Source organism: Oncorhynchus nerka, linkage group LG27 (genome assembly GCF_034236695.1).
Source record: "Oncorhynchus nerka isolate Pitt River linkage group LG27, Oner_Uvic_2.0, whole genome shotgun sequence".
Lineage (NCBI taxonomy): Eukaryota > Metazoa > Chordata > Actinopteri > Salmoniformes > Salmonidae > Oncorhynchus > Oncorhynchus nerka.
In genome coordinates, this window is record NC_088422.1 from 68,368,380 (window position 1) to 68,379,342 (window position 10,963).

Below are 10,963 nucleotides of genomic sequence, written 5' to 3' on the forward strand. Positions count from 1 at the left end.
CATCAGCCACCTCAGAGCGCAAGTGGTCTTTGTTTAGGAACACACACAATAGGATGACCAATACAAGGGTTGAAAAATTGGTGGCTATCTGGACAAATGTGAGGCATTTTGAGCCTGACAACAAGCCATCCTCAACAAGGTTGGAGTGACAGTGAAGATGAGGCCTCAGAGTCTGATGTTCAAGAGGTGGACATTGAGAAGGTACAGGGAGAAGATATGGAAGCCTGAGAGGAAGACAAATTAAGCTTTAGTTTGTAGACTATCATTTTACAGATGTATGTTGAAAACAATTTTGGGAGATGCAATGGATCATTGGGGATCATTCAATATTCCCTTTTGTTGTTCAGTGAAATTATTCCATAAGTCAACTAATTTAATTGAAGTTCAATTCGTAACTAAATAGTTTTTTATTTCTATTGGTTTGATTTAATATTAGCAATTATGTCTACTTATGATAAAGTAAAATGTTTATGTTTCTGTCTCCATATGATATGGTAAATATATCCAATGCAAAAAAACATCTATATTTAAATGGTATTCATATTAATTTGCATATATTTCTGTTAATTCCCATCTATTCCTGTTAATTCCCATGAAAAGTTCCCCAAAATGTGCAACCCTAGTCATAAGGGTTTGCAGTGTTTTACAACACATGTTCCTCTCTGACATGAGATGAGGTTATGCCTCTGCAGCCACACCCAGCCCCAGAGTTAGCTAGCAACACTTACATAAGCTAGCCCATGTGTCCTCCAGTCAGAGCCAACGATTCTAATGGTTTAATTAAAGACAACCTGTGCCTCGGAGGACTGGACTGACTGGCTGCTGCTAACTTGAGACTTTGAATCAGGACCAGGGCTTATCTCCTCTCCTGGCCTGATCATATTGCTATTTGAAAAATACATTAATGGGTCTTATTCCAGGTTAGAGCTGCTAGCATCCTGCGGAGGATGGGAGGATTGGCTGCTATTAACCACTGTGACACAAAGCTGGCCTGGCTTCCGCCTGGCCGTCCTCTCTACTCAGCAACCACTCTGCACCAGGCCCCGGGCAGCACTAGCACAACACCTAACAGCTGAGGGGTGTGGATTTACTCTGCACAATCCCCTAAATAAGCTTAATTATACCAGGCTATCCATGCCCCCCCTGCCCAAAGATTAGCAGGCCTACAATCCCCCCCGACATGTCAGGACTGGAGAGTGGCGCGTAGCACTTTTTTCTAGGCCAGGGTTACACCTCCCCACCCCTCACCCCCCCGACACACACACTTTCTACACGCTTTACTGCAGATAAGCTGTTAACAAGATTAATGCATCTGTATCAAAAGTCTGGAGCAGGTTCACTTTGTTGTTTGCAAATCCCTCTTTCCAGGTCCAGCTGTCTTTGCCTTAACTTAGCTAATATGTTCTCTTTGTCAATTTTATTCCTTTGTGTTTACGTTTCCCAGTCTAATCCAACCGGCTCTTTGAGTTATGGGCCTCTGTCACCGAGAGCAGTAACGATATCATCTGGGTATTTGTTTCAGCAAACAATGTGGGGTGAAAATGTACTTTCAATAATAGAAGATCGCGTACCGTTTCTGTTACAATTAACTTTTCAAAGCATGTTAAAGTGCTATGAAAATATTCAGAGGAAAAAAACTAAACAATGTTCACTTTTTTACAAAGTTGTTAAAATGTGCAACAAACCTCTTCATCCACACCATTCCAGCTCCTTCAGCAATGTCACTTTAACAGGATATTTGGATCCATATTGATGTGTGTGGTTCTACCTTCAGGGACTCCAGTGAACCGCATCCCCATCATGGCCAAGCAGGTTCTGGACCTGTACATGCTTTACAAGCTGGTGACGGAGAAGGGCGGCCTGGTGGAGGTCATCAACAAGAAGATCTGGAGAGAGATCACCAAGGGCCTCAGCCTGCCCACCTCTATCACCTCTGCTGCCTTCACCCTTCGCACACAGTAAGTCTCTCTCTCTCTCTCTTTCTATGAAGGCTGTGTCTGTCTGCATGTGTCCATTCATCCTGACCCTGTGTGTGTGTGTGTGTGTGTGTGTGTGTGTACATCCCTCTCTTTTAACTACTCACCTCTCTCACTGCATTCCATCCTCCATCCATTACACCACACGTGTGAGGAGCCCATTGATCCAATAGATTTTGTGATGTGATTTGGGCCAGAGTTCACAACAATTGAGGTGGGCTTTCACTGAGGGGCGAGCGCTCTGCGTTCTGTAAGCCCCTGTGTAGGGCTTTAGCTCTCTATACTACTGCCTGTATACCATAGAGCCTTAATGAACCTTTATGTATTTTTAATGCTAGCCTACTCAGCCTGCCTGTTCTCTCCAGCAGCAACGGTCCACTGGTCTTATCTAATGGATAGTGCTCTTCACTCTGTATTGATCCTCGGTGTTCTCTCTCTCTCTCTCTCTCTCTCCATTATGCGCTTCGCTTTTATACATTTTTATGAGGTGGAAAAATACCTATGCTGCTAATGCTACTGCACACTCAGGCTGTTACATACCATGGTCTCTGTTAGGTAGCTATTTGACCTCTCTGCCACTGCATCAACAAAATTATGTGAACACCTGCTCGTCCAACATCTCATTCCAAAGTCACAAGCATTAACATGGAGTTGGTCCCCCCCTTTGCTGTCTCCACTCTTCAGGGAAGGCTTTCCAGTAGATGTTGGAACATTGCTGCAGGAACTTGCTTCCATTCAGCCACAAGAGCATTAGGGAGGTGGGGCACTGATGTTGGGCGATTAGACCTGGCTTGCAGTTGGCGTTCGAATTCATCCCAAAGGTGTTTGATGGGGTTGAGGTCAGGGCTCTGTGCAGGCCAGTCAAGTTCTTCCACACCGATCTCGACAAACAATTTCTGTTTTGTGCACGGGGGCATTGTCATGCTGAAACAGGAAAGGGCCTTCCCCAAACTGTTGCCACAATGTTGGAAGCACAGAATCGTCTAGAATGTCATTGTATGCTGTAGCATCAAGATTTCAGACTGCCAGATGGTGAAGCGTGCTCCATTGGTGGCGAGCTTTACACCACTCCAGCCGACGCTTGGCATTGCTCAAGGAAATCTTAGGCTTGTGTGCGGCTGCTCGGCTATGGAAACTGGTTTAATGAAGCTCCCAACGTTCTTGTGCTGATGTTGCTTCCAAAGGCATTTTGGAACAGCCGATTTTAAGCGCTACGCACTCTTTCTGTGAACTTGTGTGGCCTACCACTTCACGGCTGAGCCATTGTTGCTCCTAGACGTTTTCACTTCACAATAACAGCACTTTCAGTTGACCTGGGCAGCTCTACCAGGGGAGAAATTAGACAAACTGACTTGTTAGAAATTTGGCATCCTATGACGGTGCCACGTTGAAAGTCACTGAGCTCTTCAGTAAGGCCATTCTACTGCCAATGTTTGTCTATGGAGATTGCATGGCGGTGTGCTCGATTTTACACACCTGTCAGCAACGAGTGTGGCTGAAATAGCCGAATTCTCGAATTTGAAGGGGTGTCCTCATACTTTTGCAAATATAGTGTGTGTGTGTGTGTACTCTGATCTGAAGACCATGCATGACTAAGTCACTTTGGTCTGCTAAATGGCATATCTTCCATCTTAATGTTTGTCTCATTCAGGTACATGAAGTACCTGTATCCCTTTGAGTGTGAGAGGAAAGGTCTAAGTTCGCCAGGCGAGCTTCAGGCGGCCATCGACAGTAACCGCCGGGAGGGCCGTCGCCCCAGCTACAGCAGCAGCCTCTTCCGCTTCTCCCCCAGCACAGCCCCTCACATCCTCTCCCCTCCCAAGATGCACCTGTCTGCACTGGGGGCGGGGGCCGCTGGGAGCCTCAATGGCCTGCTGGCGTCACCCGTCCACTCTTTCAAAAAAGGTGAGTATTAAAGGATCAGCAACTTCTCAATAAACGACTGGGAATTAAGGGTTACGATTGGTTATAAATGTATTAATACAAATAAATACTGCAATTAAGATCTAGCCTAAACACACAGTAGGTATCTTGGCAAAAGGAAAACAAAGCCCGTGCTGTCTATTGGGTTCAAATAAGATAGAAGTGAGAGTTTAGCTCCGAGTTTTGGAGCGCATCAGACTGATCGGAGCACAACCCTCAAGAAATATCCATAGTGCCGTGGCGCCCTCTTTCGCAATGGTTAGGAACTACAGGAGAATTTTCTTGAATTGTCTGGAAAGGATTAGACACCACAGCCTATAGAGAGTAGTATTACAAGAAGAAATGCTCTGATTTCTTAATAGCTCTTTACAGAAGTATTTTGTACGTAACGTTCATTGGCAGGCCTTGTGTTATGGAATCTCTGCAGCACAGGGGGTTGGTGACACCTTACTTGGGGAAGACAGGCTGTTGGGAATGGCTGGAGCGGAATAAGTGGAATGGTATCAAACACAAGGTTTCTGCCAACTGCGTGGCGCAGCGATCTAAGGTACTGCATTGCAGTGCTTGAGACGTCACTACAGACCTGGGTTCGATCCCAGGCTGTGTCACGGCCGGCTGTGACTGAAAGACCCATGAGGCGGCGTACTATTGACGTAGCGTTCGGCTGGCCGGGATGTCCTTGCGCTCTAGCGACTCCTTGTGGCGGGACGGTGTTTCCTCTGACACATTGGTGCGCCTGTTAAGCGAGCAGTGTCAAGAAGCAGTGAGACTTGGCTGGGTCATGTTTTGGAGGACGCATGGCTCTTGACCTTCGCCTCTCCCGAGTCCGTACGAGAGTTGCAGTGATGGGACAAGACTGTAAATATCAATTGGATATCATGAAATTGGGTACAAAACATATGGTTTCCATGTGTGATGCCATTCCATTAATTCCAACCATTATTATGAGCCGTCCTCCCCTCAGCAGCCTCCACTGTTCTCCTGTGTGTATTGTACTGTAGATTTTGATAATGATCGATGCACTCCCTTTCCGATCAAAGCGTCTGAGTGTGACTGAGGGTTTGACCCTGGGCTGTTCACTGTCTCTTAACCATTTACTACTGATTAATAACATGTTTCCCACAGATAGCAGGACACTTTACGGCCAGCCTGGATTACAGCTGTCTGTCCTCATCAATAGGATCTGGCTGGATCACTACCATTACCTGTTTTTCTTATCTGATCTTGACTTTGATGTTATTGGAATGCGGCTCAGTTACAGAAAATACTGTATAATGGCCCACATAATTGCCGTGTTTTTTCTTCTTCTCTAAAATAGGTAGTTATTGTTTCAACAGGTCTCCCTCCCTTTCTTTGGCCTCATTTTACCACATTAAATTGTCATTTTATTAAAAATAAATCTTCATATTTTACGATACTGAAATGAATCTCATATTTTTGTTTCCATGGAAGTAACATATCCTACCTCTCCTACCCTGCCTCTCTTTAGAAGAGATCACCCCCTCCGTGATGGCAGCGGCTCGTGGTACCTCCATGGCCCTGGCGCTGGGGCAGCAGCAGGTGGCAGGGCTGGCGCGGGCTGCCACTCTGGAGCAGCTGAGGGAGAAGCTGGAGACTGGCGAGGGCCCTGAGAGGAAGATGGCACGTCTGGCAGAGGAGCAGCAGCGTCTGATGCAGCAGGCCTTCCAACACAACCTGCTTGTCATGGCCTCGCAGGTCCCCATGAACCTGCGCCTGGGCAACAGCACCACCGCTAGAGGTACGTGCCCAGGCTGACTCCCCCTGGGCACTCTATACAGTTACATATCATAGTCAGTTTGTATCTGACACATACAGTACATTCTATACGTATTCGAGACTGGAGTAATGCCTGATATGCACTAGTAATTCTTTTCTCAATGAAACGCATACATTTAAGTACACTAGTGATGCACGCTGAAGTTCCCTCGATGCCTGACTCTCTCTCTGAGCACCATGAAAAAACACACGGCCTACACCAGATACCCTCACAGCTCTCCAACTCCCATTCCTCAGCTCCCCCGTGAGATACAGGATGACATATAGAAGCCATTATAAAGGCAACGCAGTGGTCACTGCACAACAGAGATGAAGGCTGCCAGGCCACTCTGCTAGCTGACTCACTGACCTGCGCCTCTTCAGCACAGCCTCTGGCTGTTTGGATGTACGTCATAACACGTGCTTTATTTGGCGCCTTAATGTTATCACATGCTGGTTATTCCCCACGTCTGTCTCTCTCTCGCTCTCTCTCACACTCTCTCACTCACACACAGTAGAGGTGCAGCCTGTATGTGTGTTTGCGAGTACAACAATCAACACATTATGACTACTACACAATAAAAGCTTTGAGAGGGGAAGTGCAGATTGTTTTCCTGGGGTTACTGTGACATGATTGTGTTTCTCTCTCCTCAGTGGGTTATGCAGATGTATGCTGCAAGACACCCACAAGGAAATGTGCGTGACACCCGATTTCTATCTTACTGCATGTTATTGTACAGTACCTGTGTAGACAATGAATAGAGAGAGTTCGATTCTAGTTCCCATGTTTCTGCGTCCTTTCCTTTGGAGATATATATTTTTTAAATTGGTCCGAGGTTCTGGATTTGCTTTCTGCCCACAGTCGTATACACTTCCTATTTATCTTTCTTTCTAGATGAGAAGCAGCAGGACATGGCTCTGAGCATCTCCACCAATGGATCTGCTAGCATCAGTGTGTCTGTGGAGGTCAACGGCACACTCTATTCAGGTGTGTGTGAGCGTGCGTGTACATACACTCAGAAATAAACGGATTTGGCTGTGTTGTTTATCTTGTTGTATTGTTCCGTTTGTCCTTCTGTCCTGTAGGAACCCTGTTTGCACAGAAGTCAGGCGCACCAGGGACTAGCGTGTCCACTGCGGCCACAGTGCCCCCTGCTGGACCCAGCGCTGGGTTTGGGTTCGCCACCTCTGCTCACAGCCACAGTCCAAGTTCCTCCTCTTCCAAGGGGCCTTGCTCGGCCGAGCCCTCCTCCAGTGGCTCACCTTAGCTCAGGCTGCCCTACCACCCACTCTCCAGGCTTTTCCTCACCACCGAGGCCTAGCATGAATACAGTACATTGATAAATCGACAAGAAAAAAACTGTTGCACAACAAATACCTCATCGCTCCTGTCAACCTTGGCTACCCATTGATGAATACACAATTCACACACCCAATTACATCTCAAGAAAACATGCACCCACACACACACACCTATGCATTTTACACACTCGACACACATGTGCACAAACACACATGCATTTCAGACACCCAGCACACAGACTCTTATACCAAATGCATGCTAAACACAATCAAATCACTCAGCCAAAACCCACTGACAGGTGTTCACAACTGAACTTGAAGAGTTTTATTTTATGATTTTGTTTGTTGCCGTTTGTTTTTTGTTTTGTTTTTTGAAACATTATTTTTTTAGTTATCTTTTTACATACCTAAAATCAAGTAACCTGCAGTGGTATCTTTACCTCAGGAGCTGTAGTATACTTCACCTGAATTAACTTTATTTTTGTATCCTTTTTGATCTTGTTGAAATCAGGGGAATTTTGGGGAATTTCACAACGGAACCTCACTCACCTCAGCACACCTCCTACGCATTTATACAAGTAACTCTATCACAACGCTCGAGTTGCCATGACGACGGTCCGTAGCCTTTTTACTTCTGAGTGCACTACATTATTGATCCTACAGATCGCCATGTAATACCTCGTATACAGTAGTCACTCCCACAATCAATACCAGGGAGTCACCCACTCATTCAGCCTATTTGGAATGATGTACTTATAATCTTCAATCTAACTCAAGATACAGATGGTCCTTGTGTCTAAAGGGCTTTGAGGATCAGAATTAGCTTTGGACATTTTATCACACACAATGTGATGTTATAAGAACCGACTGATCTGCCGATCGATCTGTTTAGGACTAGCAAGCCCCAAACTCACCACCCCGCATCTATCTATCTAATAATCAGAAAGGTAGTGAAGGAGTTCTGGTCCCTGCTCTGGGATCAATGTGTGACCCTAGTTCAATTCAACAGAGAGGAGAGACATATCCACCCATCAATGGTTTTCCTCCAACACTGGCAGACCAGAAGTGTTTTAACCACATACTTTTTCAAACCTCATATTCGCCTCTCCGTTTGGGAGAGGGGCCTTTCTCAGGAAGCATTGTGAAGTCTCTTATTATGGACTCGCTTTGTCATTTTAAAAAAAGGATCCCACCGAAAGAATGCGCAAGTCTAACAAACTGTCTTCAAAGAATACCTCAGACTCTCTAGAAGGAGATGTACACTACATACCTCATTGCTGCAAAGCCAGCGTGACTTGACCTGGTGGTTTGAGTCCCTGTGACGAGCAACGGTCCACAGAAGTGGACTCCTCCGGAATGCTGGACTACAAACGTAGAGACTTGACTGCTGGATTTCTTGGGGACACATTATTATACCAAGCTGAACTGGGATGGGCTTGCTCTCCTCTGGTTTTCTCTGGCTTCCTGCATTTTATGAGACTAAATCTATTTAAGAGTATTGCTCTGCATGTGTACAATCAGGTGGCCAGTTTTTTACACCGTAATCCTCTGGTGTGTGGTAGCCTCTGGTCGGTGCACAGCTGAATACCAAAGACTAGCCCTGTTCCCTGCCCAGGCTGCTGTGGGTTAGCTGAACCGCTAGGTAGGATACAGTGGGGTAAAGGATGGGTAATAGCCCATCTTCTATAGTCCCTGCTGTTAAAGTTGTCAGCTCTAGTTATGTAGCTTTCCTTATCTTAATCAGACCTTTGCTTACCTGTGATTGAGTCTTGGGACTGGTATTGTTCTGCCTGGCATGGCACACATCACCTGACATATACCTCAGTGAGTTATGCTGCAGTCGCACAGTGTATGATGCACAAAAAGCCCTTTGACCTAACCTCTACATTGAATAAGACGGAGAAAGGGTAGCTGTTTCGCCAACTGGTTTCTCTGTCTCAATTCAAAGTTCAGGCCTCCCAAATTCCTCCGACACATCCACTGTTACAGTATTTCCATTCTCATACTGTTCAGGTAATTTCTCAGCATTTTTAATAGAACATGATTTGGATTCAATTAATTTCTAGCATTATCTGTGTTGAATGTGAGGCGTTTAACTGTTTCTAAACCTTTTACCCCCTTATCTCTGAGGTGGGCAGCCTTGTTGCCTTCTTTTTAAAAATGTAACCTTTATTTAACTAGGCAAGTCGATTAAGAACAAATTCTTATTTGCAATGACGGCCTAGGAACAGTGGGTTAACTGCCTTGTTCTGGGGCAGAACAACAGATTTTTATCTTGTCAGCTCGGGGATTCGATCTAGCAACCTTTCGGTTACTGGCACAACGCTCTAACCACTAGGCTACCTGCTTCCCTAGTAAGCTGTGTTTTAGCTGTTATTTGTTGGCTTTTGTGGCGCAGACTACCGGTCAGGATTACAGGACCTCCACAACATATATACAATGACTGAAGAGAGACCTGCAATCCCTCAATGAAATATTATGTCCACATTTATAAAGGTGAAAGATGTAGTTGCTGCCTTAATCAGCTGTGAGAGAACAGTGAACCTTTCAGGACTCTGCTAGGAATGACTGTTTTATCTTCAAGCTTAATCCTTTGAAGAGTAACCTATTTCCATGATCTTTATGAATTCCGTCAGACTTTAAGGCATTCATCATTCATGTTATTGGTTTCAAAACCAAGGTATGCTATTTATTTGTGTTGATTTTTCTTCTGATGGATCGAGTTACCTTGATCACTTAGGTGGTGTCACTAAAACCCTTTTTCGTTTCTCTCGCTGTTTTAAACAGAAATGTCTGTTTTCTATCCAATCAGTCGAGTCAATGACTGTCTGACAGTGTAGCCTTACAGCCTTTGCATGAGAGAGGGAGCATGTGTGTGAGAGCAAGTTCAGAATATGCTAGAGGAGGGTGTGTAACAACCATGTAATGCCACGTGGGAGACTGCAGGTGGTGCTGTCCTCTAAGACCACACCATGACAAGGGTGGGCAACAGGTTAGAACCACATTCACTGGGAATTCAGTTTACAGCTCAGGCTTATGTGGGTTACAATTGTGTGTCTGTGTGGGCTCTTGAAGACCTCTTACCTCAGGGCATTGGGCAGCTGTCATTGTTGCATTTGGTATTGAAGTTATGCAATTGGCATGTATACTGAGGGACACATCCAAATGCAAATCTTGGACAACCTTAAAGCTGTCTAGTGACTTGCTAAATGCCATTTTAGACTGGTTCGGTTTTTGTTGCTTTTTGATTTTTGTCATCAGTTACAGGCAAGGTCGCATCACTCAGGAAACTGTGAAGTTGAAAGTCTGCAGAACCTTGTCCCTGGATGGTTTGGATTTTATTAGATTATTAATTGTTTAAATCTAACCTGATCTGTGTAATACAAGTGCATATGTAAGTGGTTATTGAATACCTCATTTATCAATTCTGTTGTTTTTGGCTTGTATAATGCTCCGTATATACATCTGTGGGGTTTGTGCATATTTTTGTACGGTTGTTATCATGTCCATAATAATAACATTACTGATGTTATAGTTTTCTCTTTTGATTAAAACAAAATTGGGATGTGAATGCTTGTAAAACTGGTTTGTGCTGATTGTATTTAAAAGAGAAGCACTTTTCCAAAGTGATTGGCACATTCAGTTTTGTTCATATTAGTAATATAAAGATATGGTTCTCAGGGCTTTAAACTTGTATGTCATGATAAAGTTTTACTTTATATCTTGTGTGTGTGTGGTTTTTGTGAAGTGTGGCTTGGATTTCCTTCGTCCTTCCTTTTGCATGGGGCCAACTCTATTATTTGGAAAAACAATGGCGAAATACGCTGGTGAAATTGACCATGTGACAGCTGAGACCTATTTTGCTACACTGGCCTAAACTGCCTGTTACTCAAGCATGGATTAAACCTGCTCGGAAGGGGCCTCTCGTTATGAGAGGTGTCATAAGATAGTATCGGTGGATAACCCTCAAACGTTTTCTGTCATTT

The 10,963-nt window shown here is 44.8% G+C and overlaps 1 protein-coding gene across 1 annotated transcript in view; it reads left to right on the forward strand.

Annotated features, from left to right (window-relative positions):
* Positions 1-10,698, forward strand: part of LOC115112203 (AT-rich interactive domain-containing protein 3B-like) — a 78,435-nt gene extending 67,737 nt beyond the window's left edge. The window contains exons 5-10 of the mRNA XM_029639075.2: positions 1,775-1,958; positions 3,628-3,881; positions 5,389-5,658; positions 6,330-6,371; positions 6,571-6,663; positions 6,762-10,698. Of these exons, the coding sequence (XP_029494935.1) occupies positions 1,775-1,958; positions 3,628-3,881; positions 5,389-5,658; positions 6,330-6,371; positions 6,571-6,663; positions 6,762-6,943 (1,025 nt within the window). The 3' untranslated portion in view covers positions 6,944-10,698. The remainder of the gene's footprint in view (positions 1-1,774; positions 1,959-3,627; positions 3,882-5,388; positions 5,659-6,329; positions 6,372-6,570; positions 6,664-6,761) is intronic.
* The last annotated feature ends 265 nt before the right edge of the window (positions 10,699-10,963 follow it).